At 44.8% G+C, this 20,432-nt stretch overlaps 3 protein-coding genes across 4 annotated transcripts; all 3 read right to left on the reverse strand.

Moving 5' to 3' along the window:
* Positions 1–650: 650 nt before the first annotated feature.
* Positions 651–9,389, reverse strand: pnpla8 (patatin-like phospholipase domain containing 8). Its single transcript, XM_076030317.1, has 10 exons — positions 9,269–9,389; positions 6,783–7,847; positions 6,541–6,690; positions 6,264–6,415; positions 5,917–6,011; positions 5,628–5,799; positions 5,475–5,532; positions 5,143–5,337; positions 2,550–2,745; positions 651–1,753 (listed from the first exon to the last, which is right to left on the reverse strand). The coding sequence occupies exons 2-10, from the start codon at positions 7,671–7,673 to the stop codon at positions 1,479–1,481; spliced, it is 2,184 nt and encodes a 727-aa protein (XP_075886432.1). The 5' UTR covers positions 7,674–7,847; positions 9,269–9,389; the 3' UTR covers positions 651–1,478.
* A 923-nt stretch (positions 9,390–10,312) lies between these two features.
* Positions 10,313–15,526, reverse strand: LOC142890954 (putative C-mannosyltransferase DPY19L4). The gene is made up of 19 exons (XM_076030316.1): positions 15,263–15,526; positions 14,925–15,062; positions 14,577–14,701; positions 14,393–14,483; positions 14,178–14,299; positions 13,921–14,066; positions 13,705–13,828; positions 13,487–13,621; positions 13,087–13,218; positions 12,724–12,825; positions 12,571–12,644; positions 12,263–12,421; positions 12,059–12,178; positions 11,727–11,847; positions 11,539–11,595; positions 11,369–11,451; positions 11,166–11,298; positions 10,901–11,059; positions 10,313–10,767 (listed from the first exon to the last, which is right to left on the reverse strand). The coding sequence occupies exons 1-19, from the start codon at positions 15,354–15,356 to the stop codon at positions 10,603–10,605; spliced, it is 2,280 nt and encodes a 759-aa protein (XP_075886431.1). The 5' UTR covers positions 15,357–15,526; the 3' UTR covers positions 10,313–10,602.
* A 748-nt stretch (positions 15,527–16,274) lies between these two features.
* On the reverse strand, positions 16,275–20,311 carry LOC142890956 (uncharacterized). 2 transcript variants are annotated; one of them, XM_076030319.1, is made up of 10 exons: positions 20,137–20,284; positions 19,068–19,181; positions 18,738–18,983; positions 18,517–18,657; positions 17,748–17,879; positions 17,547–17,666; positions 17,335–17,466; positions 17,091–17,210; positions 16,880–17,008; positions 16,275–16,787 (listed from the first exon to the last, which is right to left on the reverse strand). In XM_076030319.1, the coding sequence occupies exons 1-10, from the start codon at positions 20,174–20,176 to the stop codon at positions 16,642–16,644; spliced, it is 1,320 nt and encodes a 439-aa protein (XP_075886434.1). In that variant the 5' UTR covers positions 20,177–20,284; the 3' UTR covers positions 16,275–16,641. The 2 variants fall into 2 exon arrangements, with proteins under 2 accessions (XP_075886434.1, XP_075886435.1); XM_076030320.1 differs by lacking the exon at positions 19,068–19,181 and having other exon boundaries at positions 17,091–17,216; positions 20,137–20,311.
* Positions 20,312–20,432: the final 121 nt, after the last annotated feature.

Genomic DNA, 20,432 nt, shown 5'->3' on the forward strand with positions numbered 1-20,432 from the left:
ATGTCTGCTTTGTGTGCATCGAAACAGGTTTCACACTGAGTGACTGTAAATAAAGTGCCTATATTGTCATTACTATTAGGCGTCACTAAGTGTAACTGTATAATATTTTTGGTTGGTGGTGTGCCATAGGATTTTGGTGGACAAATACTGCTCTACTGGACCTTCTGAGAGGAGATGCGTCTGTGCCTTTTGTGACATCACAGAGGGCCGTTTCACAGTAAAGCCTGTTTCAGCGAAATTTCTGAAAATCAGCAAAGGGAATCACTGACTCGTGTTACGCAGGAAACATCATCAAAGTGCTTTTTGTCTGATATGGAACCTGACAAAAAGGTCTAGTTGGATTTTTTAGGGGGGCGTGTCCTAAGTTGAAACAACACACTTCACACTTTGACAGTTTGGAGCCACTGGCGAGCCGTCAGACGAAAGAAATATGTGACAAATTATGAGGTGTGAATCTCTCTCCCTGACATCTGTCACCGTCGAGGAGCTTCCGTCCGAGAGGAATTCCGCCGCACGGCTCCTCAAAAAAGGATCAAATAGCAAAAAGAAGACGGTGCGTGACTGTCGAAAGACAGCCCATTCATCATCGGACGACGTGTGTCATAGTACCATCGACACCATGTCCACCATCAGAAACGACGCACAACGGCTAAGAATTCACATCAGGCCTTTATTCGTTTTTCTTTAGCAACTTTAACGGAGCAGCGACGACTGATGGAGTCTCACAATTACCACCGCGTGGAATTGATAGTGCGCATTAAGAGCAGCGGGGGAACACCAGGATGCAGGGGAACGCAGGCGGGGTCATGCTGGATACTTGGCCACAAAATAGGGGGCGCGGGGGAATTATTTTTTACCCTGTGCCATCAGTGCGACTGGATTAGCCACCGCGGGAGGTGGGAGGGAGGTGGGGAGGTGAAAAATTCAGCATCATAATTTGCAAGCCACAAAATTCAAAGATGTCATCACGACTTTTAAGTGCTATTTACAAGACTCCTGGTTAAGAATGAGGTCTGGCTGTGTACAGTGTTAGAAATGTCTTCAAGTTGCGGCAAATGCCAAAACAAAAAAAGCAAAAAAAGCAAAAAAGAAACTACTAATTATCTACAATAATCTTCCTGGTTCTGTGTATAAGTGCCACATAAACGTCTCAGTGCTTTCAGCCGATGCCGACTCGAGCTTCAAATATTTCCCCCGACTTGCATGTACAATTACTATGATCTTTACTTCCTGATCAATCTGATCAAATCACACAACACATCTCTCTGGATCCGTCAGGCACTTTCTCCGCTCACTCTCAGGTATTTTTTTAACTCTGTTTTCTTTTCTTAAAATAAATACACATTATCAAACAGTACTCAAAATGTATTTTTTTTTTAGTGATTTAGTTTCTATCAAGTGTTTAAAAAGGGGGTGGGTGGTCCGTTTCACTCCTGTTCTCGCTCTTGGCTCGGTCTAGTTTCCGGGGGAATGAAAGTCTACAGTTTGGAGCGGAAGGGCAAACCCTCGTACATGTCAGCCTTGAGCTTGGCCCACTCGGCCACCCTCTGGATGGCGCTCTTCTCCTGGCTCAGCACGCTGGCCGCCTGCCGCAGCTTGGCCTCGTTGCGCTCCAGGTAGCGGTGGCCCTCGCCCTTGAGGAAGTTGAGCTTCTCGGCGCGGCTCTCGTTCAGCGGGATGTCCTCACTCATGTAGGGGTTGAAGCGGAAGTAGGTGTTGGGCGGCAGGAGGGCGTCCAGCATCGTGTGCACCTCTGGGGGCGGGGAGGAGTTGGAGGGGGAGGAAGAGGGAGGGGAGGTCTGTGAAGTCTGTGCTTTCAAAAGCCGGGCTTCCCGTTGAGCGCAAGGAGGACTCGTGGGGCAAACTTGAGATGTTTTCGAATGAGTGAATGAGTGCAAAATAAACAGTGAATCATGGGGTGAGGAAAAGAGCTGGACGGCAAAGCTGTCGGAAGATGGAGGCGGAAGCAGGCTGGAAAACAGGTGATGAAACAGCAGGGCTTGTGAAGGCATTTAGGCCTCACAGGTTCCAGTCAAGGATTCCCATATCAGCGAGTAATGTATGGTAATTTGTTGCATTGTTAGGTTTTTAGTTTGTTACATTGCTGCTTTTTTTTTTTGCTCTTTTGCATGATTACCTTTTCCTTAAACAGTGTTGTGTGGTAAAATGTAATTAATTTTATTATTTTCATACAGATAAATCATTTGGTTTTGTTTGTCATAAAAAAAAACACGATCAGATGCAAAAATTTTTACATTTACAAAGAAAAGACGTTAATAGATGAGTTTACTTGCCTGTAATCTTTGTCTTGTGTTTTACCATGAGCATAATCAACTAACTAAAGGCAAAATCCTAACATGATTCAATGACCATGACATTTCAAGCAAAAATGTGTAAAAAGTTCGATACCAAAAATCTCACCATCACTGATGATTCGCTTTTAAAAGTGTAGTTTTAGCTGTTAGGCTGTTAAGTAATAAGTAAATGAACAAATGACAGAATGAATGTGCTGAGCACAGTGGGGGGGGGGGGGGGGGGGGGGGGCTCACCCTCGGTGTCGGTGGCGCTGCTGATGACGTTGGTCAGCTTGGCCTTCAGGCTGGTGTAGGTGGTGCCATTCTTGCCCGCCGTCTCGTAGCGGCCCGTGCCCAGCGACAGCACGCACTGCAGCGGCGTGTTGGGCCACAGGCACTTGCACTCGTGGATGGCCAGCGCCGTGGGGTTGTTGATGAGGAGTCCTCCGTCCTGGACCAAGAGGAGGCGTCGGTTAATGTCTACAACCTACAGCTTATCTCCTTCTTTCTTTTCTTTTCTTTTAAAAAAAACGAAGCCAATGCACAAAAAGCCAATTTTCCAGTTCAAGCCTTGCGTCCTGGTGGACGGTGTTTATTTTCGACAGCCAGGACGAGCCTTCCCCGCGGCCGCGGCCGAGAGGCTCCCTGGCTGGAGAGCTGCTGCGTTGGCAGGCAGACGGAGGATCGTTCAGGAGTAAACAAGGAAAGAAAAGCTGTCGTTGCGAAGCAGCAAATCAGCGGCTACACACATCTTTTGATGGCGTTAGCTGCATGAAACTTACACCAAGTGTGAATTACTCTGATCGGTAATTCAGATTTTCTTTTAATTTTTGTTAATCTCTAAGCTTAAATTGTTATCATGCCACAGAACCCCGCCCCTAATCTTTTGTCCGTTTTTCCACTAATGACGTGACTTGGTGAAAGCTGCTGCTTCAAATCATGAAAACAGGGGAGAAAATAAAAAGGGACAGTCTGGCTGAATGGAAGCCTGGAGCCATTTAAAGCCGAGCTCTTTCCTCTCTTTTGAAACAAACAAACAAAAAGAAAAGCGAGTGAAGTGCTCCTGGCTCGCACCAACGGTCCCTCCAGCAGAGCAAAGGTTAAAGGTCGCGTCTGGAGGATGGGCACAGGCATCCGGACGGGGCGAGCTCACCCTTTTTACCGCAATTAACCAGAAGCGGGTTGAGCCATGAGAGTCTGACGTAACTCCAGGAAAAACATCAACACAGGGTGGATTTCCACGTCGCCCAGTCTCCCTCAGGTGCGAGTCGTAAAGAGCTCCACCCTTCCCCCGAGGGTTTGTACCAGCCTCTGCATCCCTGTGACGAAAGGTTAATTGCGCAGCTGATCCTCCCCGACAACCTTTTAACCCCTCACCTCCGAGGCCCCGCCTCCGATCACGACAACGTCAACGTGGCCCTGGGCGCTGCTAGAAAGCCATACAGAGACGAGACCGTTCCGACATTTAAAGTCTGTGTGTATCGTGTGCGTGACTGAGTGGGTGTATTTGCGTGCCGAATATTTCTAGTGATCGCGCAGCAACGGCAGAATTCTCCTGAGAAATACCTCCGCTGGCATTGCAAGTAAGGGTGGTGTTGACTTGATCTCGCTGTTTCTTCTTGAGAATCTCAAAATATTACACACTGAACCTGTAATCTAAACACGACAGGAAGTGAATGACAAAAATCATTCAACATCCTGAATCAAGTATGAGAAAATTCGTGCAGGCCGTTTCAAATCTGAATGAGCAGAAAACAGGCGAGGTTTCCGTCAGCTTGCGGAACGAGAAGATAGGAATCTAATATTGAGTAAATCACGCCCGAGGCCTGCCTGCCCTGACCCCTGCATAGGAGGAAGAGACGAGGCTTTATGCAGCTTAAGTGGCTTATTAAGGGTAAGATAAACCTCGGGCATAATTTCTGCCCACAAGACCACCTAAGGGTATCAGGCCTCATAATCAAGCTTCGCAAATTAGAGCCTAAGAAGAATTCTGATAGGATCCCCGGTGGCGTGAAGCATTAGTGGGGAACGCTAAATAAAACACACGAAGCCGACACGCACCACAGGCCTTGATGTGATGCCCGAAGGGTCCCACGTTACACACATTTTCAGATCTTTTACTCCTCATCCGAGACTCCAGAGGAGCGACCTTTCATCGTTAATTAACAACACAAAACAATCGAGATCTCTCGAGAACAGCTTATTTAGCTGCGACATGTTGTTTCAGCTTCCTGTTGAAATCGCAGTGAACAGAACATGTCCTCGGTTTCGTCACATGACAACAAAACATTGGTCAAGTCAAATCTGCAGAATATGGAACCTTTAGGGTCAAATAGTTTTTCATTCTTGACATGTGGGAAAAAGAGAAACTTGCTTGAATACATAAGAAGTGTGCTGGGTACTGGTGTACCCTCAGGGAAACCAAAGACAAGACGAGACAAGACTGCTTATTTTCCGGGTACAGACTGATCCATGAAGACTCTCATTTATCTCCATCTCATTCTCCTCACTTTCTCTCCTACGGCAGCCGGAGGAGAAGGCGGACCAATTAGCAGAGTGCCTTCAAGGTTGTGTGTTTAAAGTGAGAGCAATGCACACACTGCGCACGATGCCACTGTCCTTGGTGCTGCACGTGATGTGGCGGAGGTGTATTGATTGGAGGTGTGTCATGGAAATGACCTCAGCCCCCCCATGTTCATGTTGTCACGTTACCATACAAATCAATGAGATGTTTAAAAATGTTTGTCTTTTATTGTGTTTCTGCCTCCAGGTTTATACTGGTGTTCTTTAATCCTGTCTACAGCCTACGTTTTCAAAGTGGCGCGGTTCTCACAGCGACATGTCCCACCTGATGGAGGTCTTTTCCCAGCACAAATTCCTCAAAGTATCCCGGAGCGGCCGACGAGGCCCTGATTGCTTGCCACATTTTGTGTTTGCAGTCTCCGAGGTAGTGGGATCTCACTCCTGGCATGAGCCTGTAGTTCCTGAACACGTATGCCTTCAGGGGCAAGCCCCTGTTGACAATGGCGCTCACTGCTGACACCTGGTGGACAAAAAAAAGGAAAATTACAAAAGAGAAGCATCCTCCACTCTACAGTTTGGCACAGGCTTAAAATTCAATCGTAGAGATAAAATCATTTTAAGTGTTTATTTCAAGTGTTTAGTATAAAAAAATCTTACTTTAGGGCAGTGAGGATTTCTTGCACTCTCGATCATGACACCGTCACCCATTCGTTCTCTGCAGATGGTGAAATAAAAACAAACGAGACGCCGGTGAATCTGATACTGAGCTCGCAAAGACAGATAGAAAGTGATCTATGCACTCAGTCTTACTTGAGGATGTTTTCCCATATTTCGCTGTCGTAGAACGCGTGGCTCCAGCCCATCTTGACGGTCCCGACGATGACGTTCTGCTTGAAGACGTCGGCACCAAGCCTCCGGTACATCTCCTCGCACTCCTCCAGGGGGATCTGGAAGATCCCCAGCATGAAGGCCAAAATGGCGCCTGAAGATGAAAATGAAAATGAAAAATGAAAAAAAAAAGAAAAAAAACAGAATGGGACAAAACGTTAAGTAAATAAAAAAAATACATTCAGAATTCACCGAGGAGTGGGAGACAGACCTGTGCTGACCCCGCAGATGTAGTCGAAGAGCTGGTGAATGGGTTTTCCTGTCAGATTCTGCAACTTATGGAGGGTCTGCAGGGCCAGCAGCCCCCTGGAACAAACAAGGCATTAGATCACTGCAACACCAATGCAATTTTGCTGGTAGGGGGAACAGCAAAAGAGGAAAAAGGAGTAATCCAAACGAGCACACCGCTGCGTGTAATAGGAATAATAGCGGTATAATCCTTATACAGTGAATAGTCGTGGACACAGCTTATTCTAAATATTCTCATTTCCAAATAAAGGCACAAAACAAGTGTGGGCGTGCATTGCCAACACACTGGCTGCTGTGTGCGTGATTCACCTTGTTCCTCCTCCGTCTATGGCCAACACTCGAATCCCTCGACCTTTGACCGGGTCGTTGTAGCCGACCAGGGCCAGCGCTTCTCTCACCGCAGCCTGCAGGGGGAGGTCTCTGGCCTGGCGCAGGCGCAACAGGCACGGCAGCACGCTCTCCTGAAAAACAGATCAGGCAGCACACTCTCCTGATCTACGACCGTCTGAAATTCGTGGAGGGGCGGAGGGGAGGGGGAGGGGAGGAGAGGAGGAGGGAGGAGTGACAGGGACACAAACAAACAAACCTGGACAGCGACGCCTCGCATCTCGGGGAACTCCAGGAGGTGGAAGCTGAGCTCCTCCACCCGATTGGTGAGGAGCTTCACGTCCGTGACCCTCTGCAGACCTTTCACCAGGGTCCTGGTGCGGTTGTGCACACTCACCTTGGCTATTATCTGCAGAAGAAATATGCGGGTGACTTTACTGACCCTTAAAAACGTGGCCTCGAGACCAAGAGCACTCTAGAGCACTAAACACAAAATCTCACCTTCTGCCTTTGAGTCATCAGCTGCCGCTTGGCTTTCTCCTCCTCGCTCTCGGCCTTCTCCGCTGCCGGCTCAACCGGAGCCGCCGACGCCTTGCCCTTTTCTGCCAGGGGGGCTTTGGCGTCGCCTCGGAACTTGGGGACAAGGGGGGCGATGTAGCTGCCGACGAACGCCTGAACGCTGGGCCGAGGGTAGGAAAGGTAGTGGGTGAAGCCTTTTCTGGAGGAGGGGGCGGGTGCAGGGGGTCCTTCAGACTGGGACGGGGTTGGGGGTGGGGGTGCAGAGGAGGGAGCGGGCTCTTTGACACTTTTTCCAGCGGCCGCTGGAGACAGATTCAGAATGTGGTCCCCTGCTGTTTGCTTGGCAGCGGTGAGAACTGGCTGAGAAACATCTTCGTGGGCTTGGTGCTGCTGCGCCTGTGTGTCGCCGTGCGCTTCCTCCGCCTGCGTGCTGGTGCCGAAGTAGCTGTTGATGTGCTCCGCCAGGGTTTTGTAGGTCTCGTCCATGTTGGTGGAGAGGGCGGTGGGGTGAAAGAGCTGCATGGTTTGTTTGGCCACACCTGAAGAGGAGGAGGACGATGACGTGGCGCTCGCTGACGAGCCCGATGTGGGATTCTTGGGAGAGACGAACGGCTCCTCTGCGACGTCCCGGCACCGACTGTGAGACTCCGCCTCCTCGGAGGGCGGCTCCCCTTCCTCGTTTACAGCTTCCTCAGGCGGGGGGGAAGCGGTGGGGACCTTAGAGGCCGCGGTCTCATTTTTTGGAAGCACCTTGCCCGCATGGGCGCCGTCGACTGCAGCGGCACCGGGCTTTAGGCGGGAGAACTTGGACATGAGGTCTGCGCTGCCCACTGCCTTGGTGACGCTGTCCAGAGTGGTCCTGATTCGTGACATGTGTTCAGCGGCTCGCTGAGAACAGCAGGGCAACCCTCAGTTGGCCAAGGGAATGAAAGACTCCTGGGTGAAAGAAGGCGGCGGCAGCAGCATCCTGGCAAACAACCTGCCATTGGCTACAGCGGTGTTGGGTGAGGGTTCATCGTGGCGCGTTTATTCTTCTTCCAATGTTTCCTGAAGAGAGAGAAAAGCGTGACAACATTAGGCTGATTTATACGGAGCTCCCCTGGTGACATGGATGAAGGCGTGTTGCAACATCGGCCAGCAGGGGGCACCAACCACACAGTCTCCCACCTGGTAGCCAAGGCAACCGGTAAACAACTTGACGGACGTGGTGCGGTGGTGAAATTGGTCTGCGTGGTGAGAACGGAGCAGACACAGATATTGCAAATTTTCTCGTTATTCGTCCTTCTTGACACGCACATTCCGGGTTGAGGGTCAGAACATTGAGTGTCGGAATCCTGAGATTTACCTTTTGTCAAAGCTTTGCATCAGAGTCGTAAAAACGTAAACATACCCCCACCTGAATAGTTTGGTCCAGTTCGGTTTTGAGGGGAATCTCTTTCGTCAGTTTGACTCCAGTTGGCTCGTTTCCGCTTTGACTTTGCGCACTCCCACGGTGCCGCGTCATACAAGTTCACGATCATATGGAAACGGACCGCGAGCCTCCAATTCTCCCCAAGGAGTCGGCGCTGCTCGAGAGGGCTCTGCAGCACCAAAACCGTTACACGAACGCGGAGGCGGAGGCGGACGTCTCTCCGGACGCCAACACCAGCAACATCGACTGGGTCAACATCCGAGACTTCACGGTGGACGTGGGGAAGGGCCAGATCGTAGACTACATCGAAACCTGGGGGTTGCCGCCCGCTTGGCTCTACTGCGTGAACGTCCTGTGCGCAACCGAGGACGAGCACCGCGGCGTCCACCACTACCGGGCCAACTTCAGCACCCCGACCAAGGAGAAGCCCATTGAGACCAGGGCGTGCGTCTTTTTCGCCGTGAGCGTGCCCAAGGTCGGAGCGCGAAGCCGACCAGTGGAGGTGCTGTTTATGATCGAGTCCAACCGGCTTGTGCACACGCCCGGGAGGACCACGTTCAGGGAGCAGTGGCTGACGGACGTCATCGAGAGCAAGAAGTTGCTCCGGGAGGCGGCGGACCTTTGACACCATTTGAATGGACAGTGACGAGCCAGCAGCAGAGAGCGCCGTGCCAACTTATATCACCCCGTGAACTGATTTTGTCTCCCGTGAGCCACCTGGTGTCCCAAAAAAACAAAACAAGACAAGCTGAAGCAGGCTGCTCTTATCTGTGATACGGTGCTAGCTGGCTTAGCATGCATAGTCACTTGAATCCACTGACTGGATCGCATTGGGCAGCGGTATTTGATGTTTTGTTTCACCACAAGGCAACCAGGGACACGCCGGTGTTTAATTAAAAAAGTCAGGCCAAATTCGCACTTCACATTTCCAGCTAACTCGACCTGTTTCCGTGCTAAGCTGACTGCTGTAACGGGGCGGTATCAAACAGCCCGTTAGCCTCAACGTTTGCTGACGAACGGCGTCTAAATGGGGGAGAGAAGAAACTGTTTTTCTTACCTCACAACGAGAGAGAGAGAAAAAAAAAACTGTCCACTGCGAAACCAAAGAATTCCTTCAGAGTGATGCTGCCACGGTAGCGATAGGTGCTCCCAAGGCAGGAGAAATACAATAAATAAACAGGAAGGGGAGAGGAGATGACGTCAGGCTCGGTGTGTTTTCTTTTTTTCTTTTTTTTTTCCTTTTTTTTTCTTTTTAATACGTAGTCATCTAAATCGACCACTAGATGCCGACAAAGCATGCCTTTGACAAAAGGGTGAATTTATTACAAAACATACACTTCGAAAGTATTTTTTCCCCCTAGACAGACGTGTTTCTGGCTCAGTAAAATGGAGAAGACTGAGGAAAAACTCGAGGTTTGTTGAAGAAAACCGACCAGGTTAGGTTCATCGAGTTCATTATCCATATCGTCCCCACGAGATAATAAACGCGTAGGCATGCGTTTATTATCTCGTGGGGACGATATAGTAATGCGTGGCTACACATTGTTATTTTTTCATCCATGTCACCCGTGGGGCTCCGTAGAAACCAGTACATCAATGGAAAAATTACAATAAAAATATATTTAAAATAAAAAATAAATATGATTGATATGATTTGTATATTTTGCAGTTGAAGTTATCCCAAATATTTTCAATAAATGCTCAAAATAATATAGAGAAATGTGTAATTTGTTTTTGCCACCTGTCAACATAACATCCATGTAGTGGCTACAGTAAAAGTGAGACAAAATAAGCCGTAGAAGCACAACTGTCAAAACCAATTGGCATGACTCAAACCTTTTCTCACAATATGTGAAGGACAGAAACCACCCGGGCTTTTAAGATTAGAGCGTCTGACATTATTATTACTTTGTGCCTCACTCGGTTGCGGTCCAATCCATGAGCAGCAGAGGTATTTATTTTGTGGTGTACAGCTCACTGGTATCCTTCATGGAGTGCTGCTGGCACAATAATTAAGAACACTAGAAGAGAGTAAAATGTACCAGAACAGACTTAGTTACAACTTTAAATGACAAATATAAAAATAAACGTGGATATAGTCTTCAGAGACCAAATTCACTTTTATTTAAAAGTATATACACACACATAAGAAATGGCTTCTGTAATTACAGTGCATTAATTTATCTATGGCATATTACAACTTAAGCTTTGTGCACTCCACTTCTTCAGTGAGTTCAGTTAAATCGGACTGCTTTTCATCTTCAGCTACAGCAGGATGTGGAAGGCAGCAATGATTTCCCTTCACATATTTGTGCAACATGCCACGGTTCTTTTATATTAAGGGGTGGAGCTTGGCCTGGTGAACCCTCAGTTGGCAGGCCTGAGCTGCTGTCAGTACTGAAAGGAGATGACCGAGTTCACTCTGTACACGTGGAACGAGCGGTTCCAGAACACTCGGGTGAAATAGTTTGTGTACGGCGAGTAGTTGAGTTTTATCTCCTGGCAGAATCTTGCGTGCTTGGAGAAAGAGTACATGTCTCCTTTGTCATAAACGACCTGGATGGCAGGAGGTCAGAGAGAGGGGACGAGGATAACACCTGATTACATTTCATTCTCGAAAGGGTGGGGAAAAAAATGAAATATGCCAAAATCAGCAAAACAATATGTAGGTGAATGTGCTGTAACTTACATGTCCATTGGAGATGTCAAGGAGGTCTTTGGTGCGGCAGCCTTTGTTGAACTGAAGCTCGTTACATATGGACTCCTCGATGATGACGTAGTTGGTCTTTTGAGACATCAAAATTTTATAGATATCCTCTGCAGATCTCATCCCATACACCTGGTAGGTCTGGAGAAGAATTCCAAAAATTCCTTTCATCGTGTCCATTTAACATTAAATAAGAGTCATTCTGAGGCAGATTTCTATTGTTTGTTTTTAACATTATTGCACTCACATTTTCAGTCCTCCTCAGCAGGTTGATGTCTGAATAAAGGGGTAAACTGGTGACAGCCAACCCTGAGCACAGCTTCACCATGCCTAATAATTGAGGGCTGCCTGCAAAGACAGTTGCCAGTGGAGCCTGTGACCTGAAAGGCAGGAAGACGTTACATACGACGTCAACCTTTTTTTAAGATGAAGTCAGTGCTTATGACTCACCTGATCCAGTTGATCAGCTCCACCGTGTCGGAATCATAGAGCTCCTGCAGCTCTGACAACTCTGCCAAAACCCGAGGGCAGTACTTTTGAGAGGGAAGAGAGCAACGTAAAGTGCCTGTCGAGGTGTGGAAGAGCTACTAAGGGATGAAGAGACAAAACAAAAATCTCACCTCTCTCCATAAACTGAAGCCGATGATGGCCGGCACAGCTGTGCTCATTATCAGCGACTGAAGGATTCGTCCGGGGGAGAAAAAACCCCCACAAAACTCAGCAAATTATTCATTTCGACATCAAACACAGTAGGAACTTGTTTTTAATCCGTTTTGGCCACTTGAAGTTAAAATCACTGGGCACTCACCAGCACGACAGGGTGGATGGACTTTAATTTGAGCCATTTAAACACAGTCATCCAAAGATCTGGAGAACACACACCAAAAGCAGTGAACATGCAGACGTAGGGAGTCCAGAGATATTTCATCCTGTAAGAAAGAGAATAAACAGATTTCTATGGCAGCTGCAGAGATATTGACATTTAAAAAAAGGTTGTGCTGGACAAATTATTGTCATCAGCCTATTTTTCTTTGTTACTATTTTCAGCTGATACCTTTGTGCAACCAACCCAGCAACCATCAAGCTCACAAGCTACGATTGTGAAATACTCCTGCAAGCGATGCTGAAATGTTCACGCACCCATCAAACAGCAGAGTCAGGCCACCAAACAGCAACGTGTGGAAAACATGATAGATGACCTCTGGCTGCCCTCCTATTTGTCCATCTTCAAGTCTGTGGCTGGTTTTCAAAGGCTGACCACTGGAACATAACAAGAACGCTTTCAGCAACTTGAAATCGAGTCAGTGGAGCCTTCAACAGAATAGAACAGACACTGCAGTGCACCTGAGTCGTCTGTAAATGGTCTGCAGGGTGGACAGTAGGCAGACTCCCAGTACCAAGAAGTAGAACGGCAGGACTGAGGCCTGTGTCAGCCGTAAAAATAGGTCCTGACCAGGCGACTGGAGGCTCTCTTGGCACAGAAGGAAGTTGGTGACAAATTCACTAAGGAAACATGGAAAATGACGCCGCTGTTAGAATGACATGGAAAACCATAATAACCGTGGAAAACACTGCCAAGACTACAGCTAAGGGATAACATGTAGTTCAAAAATGTATTTAAACTAAACTTATGTTCATACAGTTGAACTCACATTGTTGTGTTCAGGCCAAATTTGACCTCAAGAAACTTTAATATGAAGTCGCTCTCATTGACAGGCAGCAGCTTCTGTAAATGAATTAATGGTTAAACAATATGTACAAATTCTTCTTTCAGTATGGCAGATAAAAACTTTGCCTCACTTTACCTTGAGCAAGTAATTGAAGGTGATTCCTGTGGTAAAGACCAGATGGAAGTGCAGGAAGAGCTTCAGTACTCGAGCCACAAGAGGTCCGATCTTCATCTTTTGCTGCAAAAGAAATGGCCAAAAAAAGAAGCAATAAAATGCATTGAATCCTGCATGAATAGAAATAAATCCAAAGTTTTTTACTGGACAAACATGGTTTGAAAACTACAAGAGAGCATTGAAGTAAAACATAGGAATGATGAGGGGAGAATAATTAGGCCTTTGAATTCACTTGTAATCGATTTAGCTTAAAAGTTCGTATTTGTTGGCCAGCAGGATTAAAAGAGTGCGTGAAACTGTATACTCAAAGATGCATAACTTTACCTGGAAGTACCTTGCGAGAACTGAGCCAATCAGGAGGCTGAGGAGTGGCGAAGTGAGCAGGGTGACGTTCTGAAACTGCAGCAAGTAAGTCAGGAACAGAGAGCTGAGGTATATCTTGTTGATATCGGCCATCTAGTGTCAGAAAGGAGACAAAGCAACGAAAGGACATTATGTTTAGCAATCAATAGGCTCACAATTTAAATCTGGTAAAGTGAAAGACCTCAATACACAATTGACAACACAGCCTGTAACCTCTTCCATCAGCTATAAACAAATAACTGACTTTTGTTTTGAGCGTCACATCTTGTTTATCTTATCGTCACTCCGGGTGCTGTTGTAAAATGTGATTAAATTGCCTTCACGTGGTACACTGCTTCATCAAGCCAGGACTGACGGTTACCTTACGGGGAGGCACCAAGTCAAAGGAGTCCAGCAGGAAGAGACAGAGGCCTTGAATGAAGAGCACATAGTGGCTGTGTTCCCACATCAGGAGGAAGGTCACACTGGTGGCACTCATGGTGAGATAGCAAAACATCTGCAGGGGTAAACAGTCTTAGAGGCAAGTGGAGGGGGATTACTGTGATGATTCATAGTCGTGGGTTTTAACGGGAGGCGAACCTCAGTGGCAGAGCTTATGTTGTTACTCAGGAATCCTGTCAAAGCAGCAACCTGGCAAGAGAAGTAAGGCAGAGCCCAGTGGTCCCTCTGAGGAATGGCATGGTCCACTTTGGTTGTATCCTGTCTGAGAAAGAGACCTTTCCACTTTAAAACAAATACTGAGGACAATCAGAGGCACATACGGAGGAATACTGAGCGAAAGCGTCTCCATTTTACCTGTTAATCACAAACCAGGCCACGGTCAATACCCCCGCCACCCAGGTGCCGCTCATCACCCAGCTGCATACAAACAAGGCCGTGACATAGACCGCCTGCAGTCCAAGGACCGTTCCCACATAGAAGTAAATTGGCTCCACTACATCCTAGAGAGGAAAAAAGAATCAAGAAAGGCGGAATAAAGAAGAAACTCTTTGTTGCTGTATTGCACAAAATTGTTACTTCAGAGGCTCATCAGACATAAGCGAGAGTCTCACCTGACTGTTTGTGACTTTGTATATGAAACTTGTAATGAGCTCGGGATAGAGGGACAGACGCTGCACAACGTTGATGGTCTGACCAGATATCGTCTTGTTATCAAGGATGAGATCGAATAAACCTGAAAATCCCATCACATCAAAACAGTTGACAACATGAGAGTTTCACAAAGTTAACTTCAAGTCAGTCAGTCAAAGCAAACCGTCGACGCTACCTTGTTCAAACGACGGCGCTGTCAGCATATGCTTGTAGTAATAATAGTAAAGGCCACTGCCTTCTTGAAAGGTGAGTTCTCGCTCGAGCTCCTTTACCGAGAAGAAAACAGTTACGTTCAGAATTTGTGTGGGAAGACAATCAAAAACATAACTGGAGCAAAGTGAAAGAATGCCAGCGCCCACCTGTCGAGTTGAAAACCAGAACTTCCTGTCATGATATGTCGACAGATAAATGCCATAAAGCATGCCACAGGCAACGGCTGCCACACATCCAAAGATCCCCTTCACGATGAACTGAACAAAACCTGCTGTGGAGAGAAAATATTTGTCATGTCACATCAATAACCTGATTGGAAACAGTTTGATAGAATTCAGAAATACGGCAATAGAATATTGGTGTAAATGACACGATGACCAGATGATGAATGATATAAACAGACACAGATTCCATTGGTTGATATATAAACTGAGGCTGCCCATAATGTAGTATATTATAGTCGTATATACAGTGTGTGTGGGATGTAATCTTACATGCAGACGACTTCTTCGAGGTTGACTCTGGTCCGTTTGATTCCTCAGGTTTATTTTCCGCATCGACTTCTTTAACTTCACTCGCATCTTTCTGCTGCTTGGCATCCGCCCCGCCATTGGACATGCTCCCCTCATTATCTGTCGTCATTAGTACAATCATTATACGTTCAAACAGGGAGCAGGGCAACCGCATTCAACGCTAAGGTATCAACAGTGACCGAAATCATCCACAGCTGGTGCATCATCTCAGAAAGTTACAAGTTAGCGGATGTTTCTACGGTGGAAGCTAGCTGCTGTTCCAAGTCTGCAAAAATGTGAATTAAATTGGCGACACTCACGTAAAACGGGTCCTTGTGATTTCTCTGAGCCGCCGGTCCCTTCTATATCTTCATCCAGAGTGTCTTTATTATTCCGACACCTCAACTCGGTCATGACGGGATGAAATTAGTCCACGAGTTGCCTGATGTGTTGCGGAAACCGCATGCTAACTGGCAATGCCGTTGGTAACTCAGTGACAATTAGCACTTGACTGAGACACAACCGGAGTGACGACTGACAAAATAAAAATCTATGTTCTTTCTTGTTTTTCCTAACAGGTTCATGCAGCGGGAGTTGATATGTTTGTGGTTGAGTGGAGGACCGAGTTTAGCCACTTAGCACCGCTACCGGGGCTAGGCATGCCGGAAGTCGTAGTTGTTAACAACAGAGAGAGACGAAGAAGAAAGAGGTACAAACTTTATTGTTTCTAATCTTTTATATTCGTTGTGTTTGGTAGGGATGACATGACCGCTTTGACAGGCTGTTTAGGTTGAATCTGAAACAGTTTGTCTAATAGGTTGTGGCATTTCTTTAATTTTACATTTTAAATTTTAAATGACCAGAAATGTTCATTAAATGAAATTGACAAAATAATTAAAAATAATTTTTACCTAAATCTAAATAAAAAATCATGTAAATTAAGTATAATTTACGTTTATTTGTATTTTTTTTTTTTTATGTACATAACTTTCAGTAGTTTTTAAATCGTATCTTATTTAACTGCCACAGTCCCTGATTCAATTCATTGAAATTCAAATTCAAATTCATTCAAATCAACTATGCAAGTGTTGATTTGTCTGCAATGTTTAGCTTTTGGAAGGAACTGGTTTTAAAAAATGAAGAATTTTCAATTTTGTTCCAGTAAATATAAGATCCCCTCCACCTCCCCCGACACACACACACACACACACACACACACACACACACACACACACACAATGTTCTTGTAGCTCTTGAAATGATGCAAGAAATAAGTGCTTAGATACAACTGACTTCACTTGTTGGCAAATAGAAAGACCCATTTTGTATAGATACAATACAATACGCAATCATTTTTATTGTGGCATGTGTAAACAGTTCAAATTAGTGAGAAAGTGGAAATTACACTTGAACCCTACCATCTTTCTTTCTTCAAAAGAGCTGACAGCTCAGAAAAGCAATACTAAAATAATCATAAAAACAAATTGTTGTAAACTTTTCAGTAACGTACAAAAAATATAAAAACACCGTAGTGTACACAGTAACTTACATAGTCATAACACACAACACTTTTGAAAGTCAGAGCAATTTCAGAGGGTGATATACAATCAAAAAAAACCTGTCTTTTTTTTTTTTAGCATTTTTTCATGTTTTGCCAAGATAACAATGTTGCTCTTTCACATAAATGTTACACAATAGTTTAACACACATCGGCTGTGTGACCATCACCAGTTTTGTTGTAGCTTCTTGCCGTCTCTTCGCCGTCACACCTCCCTAGTATTATTCTCACAAATTTGGTCAGTTGTGGGTGATTTGGTTTATCATCTGACCTGTTGCTTGTGGAACCTGTGACAAGTCATTATACATTAGTGAAGACATTGAATGCAAACGTCAAACTTGCTTCTATTTCTTCTATTTAACGCCCGTGCCACCTTTACCATATACTTGCTGCTCTCTCAGTATTGTTGGAGTCTTGCTCTTCTTCGGAGACTTCACTTTGGATCGTGCTTGTCTCTTTTTCACAAGATTTATCAAAGGTTCGTCTTCGGAGCTCGGGTCTGAAATTCCTGCCAAAGAAAATTTAAATCATTCATCTTTTAAAAAAAACTTCTTTCTTTTTTTCTATATTAATCATTGCTGCGACAATACCTTGTCTCTTTCTTGGTACACTGACTTGCGATTCAGCCTTTCCTTTTGTGTTTTCCTTCCCGGACTTCATTTTGGACTTAAGCTTCACTAAGCGCATGTCGTCGTCATCCGAGCTGCTGTCTGAAGCTGAAAAGTGTTTTCAAAAGTTGGCACCTAACTTGTCAGATTCCATAGATGAGTCATTGATTTCTTTTTGACTTTGAATACAATAATCACACTTTTCCAAACACGTTGCGATCTTTACCAGACACATGCTTCTCTTCAAGCATTTTTGGACTTTTAGTCTTGTTCTGGGGAGTCTTCACTTTAGGTTGTGCTTTTCTTTTCTTCACAAGATTAATCAAAGGTTCGTCCTCAGAGCTTCCTTCGGAAATTCCTGGCAAAAAGAGACCAAAACTGGCGTTATTCATCTTTACAAAATAAGGTTTACTACATTAACTGTGAACACAACATTACCTCGCCTTTTTGTTGATGAACTGACTTGCGATGCAGCCTTTGTTTTTGTGTTTTCCTTCCCCGACTTCATTTTGTCTACAAGGTTCGCTAAGGGTATGTCGTCATCATCTGAGCTGCTGTCTGAGGATGGAAAAGCCTTTTCATAATGATGTTCTTTTGACTTATTTACAATGTTACCAAACTTCATTCCAGTATCTCTACCAGTCACATGCTTCTCTTCCAGCCTTCTTGGGCGTGTGTCCTTCTTCTCAGGGGTCTTTACTTTGCTTTGCGCTTGTCTTTTTTTCATTAGATTTATCAGAGGTTCGTCTTCAGAGCTTGGATCAGAACTTCCTGAGAGGAAAAGATTTATATCATTCATCTTTTATAAAATACGTTTTACTCTACCATTGCCGCCACAGTACCTCGGCTCTTTCCTGATGCACTGACTTGCGATTCAGCCTTTGTCTTTGTGCTTTCTTTGTGGGAATTCTTTTTGGCAATAAGCTTCACCAGAGGTAGGTCATCATCATCTGAGCTGCTGTCTGAAAACGAAAAAGTATTTTCTTAAATTGGCACTTAAAGCAGCTCTAGGTAACTTTTCGACCCTAAAATTATGATTCCAAACTCAGTAAAGCGGTACATAACCGATTAATAGGATCAATGGTGCCGCCTCGGCAGCGAGAGGGGGGGGTCGTGCCGGCTGTAACTGCACTGCGTAACTTTCAAGCGCGGCCCGACATGCCGGACGAACCACCACACGTTTATTTAGAAACAGTCTTACATACTACTATTACAAATACATAAGATTGTAAAATGACGGAATGGAACCCAATAAGTAACCTCAATGAAAGACGAAGTAATAAAAGTGTTGAACGTTTTCTACAACGTTATTGTCGTAGCAAACTCGTAGCAAGCTCAAGTTACCTAAGCTGATGGATTCCTTAGATAATGAATTAGTTTTGGCAAGACTCGTGAAGGTGCCACCTACCTCTGGGTGGACTCTCTTTAACTTTTGTTTTCTTTTGTTTTTGCGAGGCCTTCTGCACGCTAGCAGTCTGCCTCAGCTTCTGTTTTACTGTTGCAAGTGGTTCGTTGTCTGAGCTGTCACTGGAAGTTTCTGCATAGTTAACTTAAAACAAAAACAAAATACTTTGGTTTAATTTTAGGCTGCCAGAGTCATTCAGAGCAAACACATACTTTGACACTTGCCTCTTTTCCTTGTTGCTGTTCTTTTTGACTCCATGACCTTGGAAGTCTCGACCAGTGCCTCCTTCTGGAATTTTGGTCTCAGCTTTGTGGCAAGCACACTCAAAGGTTCATCATCAGAACTATCATCATCCATCCTATCAACAGATTTTTTTGGAGGCCCACTTTTAGCCTTCTTATCAGCTTTCAAGGCCCTTTTGGCAACTTTAATGAGAGGCTCATTGTCAGAGCTTTCACTTGTATCCAAACCTGTTGGGTTATACATTGAAACCAAATTAGAAAAACAAACTTGGAAAACACAGCTGAAATACATATATAGAGAAATGTTACTACAACATGCTTTCTTGTCGTTCATGCTCATTGATGTGTTGACTTCTCTCTTTTTTCCAGCTGTTAAGTTTTCTTTAAGCCTGATCAGTGGTATGTCATCTGAGGAGTCACTGTTCGCTATGTCGGGATAAAAGCTTTTATCGTGTAATTTTTAAAAATAATTTTCTGTCTCGTGAGCAGTACGTTTTACAAAAAAAAAATCTGTCAATTGTATTTCATTTCGTCAACTCAAAACTGGTGAAATTCACCTCCACTTGTGCATTCATAAAACTAAGACAAAAGGTTTTTCTCAGAATCAACTGCACTGTCAGGATCATTGATAACTTTGATTCTGACGAGGTACTTTTTTCTTTTTTGATACCTTTCAGTTGACAGTATCGGCTGATAGAAGCAGTTAGTAAGTTAGGATGACATACATACAAAAGTAACTGCAAGTTACTGTCGTGTTGACTTTCATTTTGGTAGAGCCATTTGGGATGAACAAAGATGCAACTTGTAGTTGAATATAAACTTAACCAATGGCAATAATAATAATATACTATAAATAAATTCTAAGGTCAATTTGTAAACAAGACATTACGACGTAACAGGTTTAATATTTCAAGTAAAACTAAGTATCAAAAATCTGTGGTCTACCACTTTATTACAAGTTTGTTACACCCCATCAGAGAAATAAGAACATTTTGTTTTGCATGTTAATCAAGGGTGTTTAACTTTTGAGCCGTTTTATTTATGCCTTTTAAGCTGTTTATGTAGATCGTGTAAATACAGTAAATTGACAATTTTTGTCATCTAAATACAACAGATGCTCCTTGGTAAAGATTAATACCATAAAATGCATTTGTATAGGCTTATTTACAAACTACTGTTTGTTTTTTTTAATGTTTTTTTTAATGTTCTTTTCCATGACAAACGATGCCAGTGCTGTTAGTACTGTTAAAAGATGACATTAGCTTTGATGTCGGTGCATTTTATTTTCCAGGCTTTACTCTAAATTAGCTTCGAGCTTCAATAACGCGGTTAAATATCCGCCTGCTCAGCAATAACAGAAAAAGAAAATCATTGTAACTACCTGAATAGTCTTGAGCCACCTCAGCTGTTTCACTGTCCATTCCGTAGGTGGATATTTATTATCACTTTACTCAGAAACGTATCAAGTTCTACTCCCCCTGGTTAGCGCCTACTGTTCACTCGTTCTTCTTCTTCAAATTCCGTTCCGGCAACAGTGTCGTCGCTCTCACGTGCGATTGTGACCTCTATCGGTCCTTGAAGGAATAACCTTGGTACGCTGATAGTTGTGAACGTGAGGAGGCATTTAGATACATTTTTGTGGCCAATCAAAATGGAAAAAAACAAAAAAACAATTTT

The sequence above is a fragment of the Nelusetta ayraudi genome, unplaced genomic scaffold (genome assembly GCF_046127955.1).
Source record: "Nelusetta ayraudi isolate G7.1 ecotype Tasmania unplaced genomic scaffold, CSIRO-AGI_Nayr_v1 ptg000027l, whole genome shotgun sequence".
In the NCBI taxonomy this organism is placed as follows: Eukaryota; Metazoa; Chordata; class Actinopteri; order Tetraodontiformes; family Monacanthidae; genus Nelusetta; species Nelusetta ayraudi.

Coding starts and splice junctions, on each gene's coding strand:
- pnpla8 (XM_076030317.1), bottom strand. CDS start 7,673: ATGTCACGAATCAGGACCACTCTGGACAGCGTCACCAAGGCAGTGGGC. Junction 6,416..6,540: donor TGCGAGGCGTCGCTGTCCAG/GTTTGTTTGTTT, acceptor TCTGTTTTTCAG/GAGAGCGTGCTGCCGTGCCT. Junction 5,800..5,916: donor CATCTGCGGGGTCAGCACAG/GTCTGTCTCCCA, acceptor TTTCATCTTCAG/GCGCCATTTTGGCCTTCATG.
- LOC142890954 (XM_076030316.1), bottom strand. CDS start 15,356: ATGACCGAGTTGAGGTGTCGGAATAATAAAGACACTCTGGATGAAGAT. Junction 12,826..13,086: donor TTCTCGCAAGGTACTTCCAG/GTAAAGTTATGC, acceptor TTTCTTTTGCAG/CAAAAGATGAAGATCGGACC. Junction 10,768..10,900: donor TTGACATCTCCAATGGACAT/GTAAGTTACAGC, acceptor CCTGCCATCCAG/GTCGTTTATGACAAAGGAGA.
- LOC142890956 (XM_076030319.1), bottom strand. CDS start 20,176: ATGGACAGTGAAACAGCTGAGGTGGCTCAAGACTATTCAG. Junction 18,658..18,737: donor AACAGCAACAAGGAAAAGAG/GCAAGTGTCAAA, acceptor TTTTGTTTTAAG/TTAACTATGCAGAAACTTCC. Junction 17,880..18,516: donor TAAAGAGAGTCCACCCAGAG/GTAGGTGGCACC, acceptor TTTTCCTCTCAG/GAAGTTCTGATCCAAGCTCT.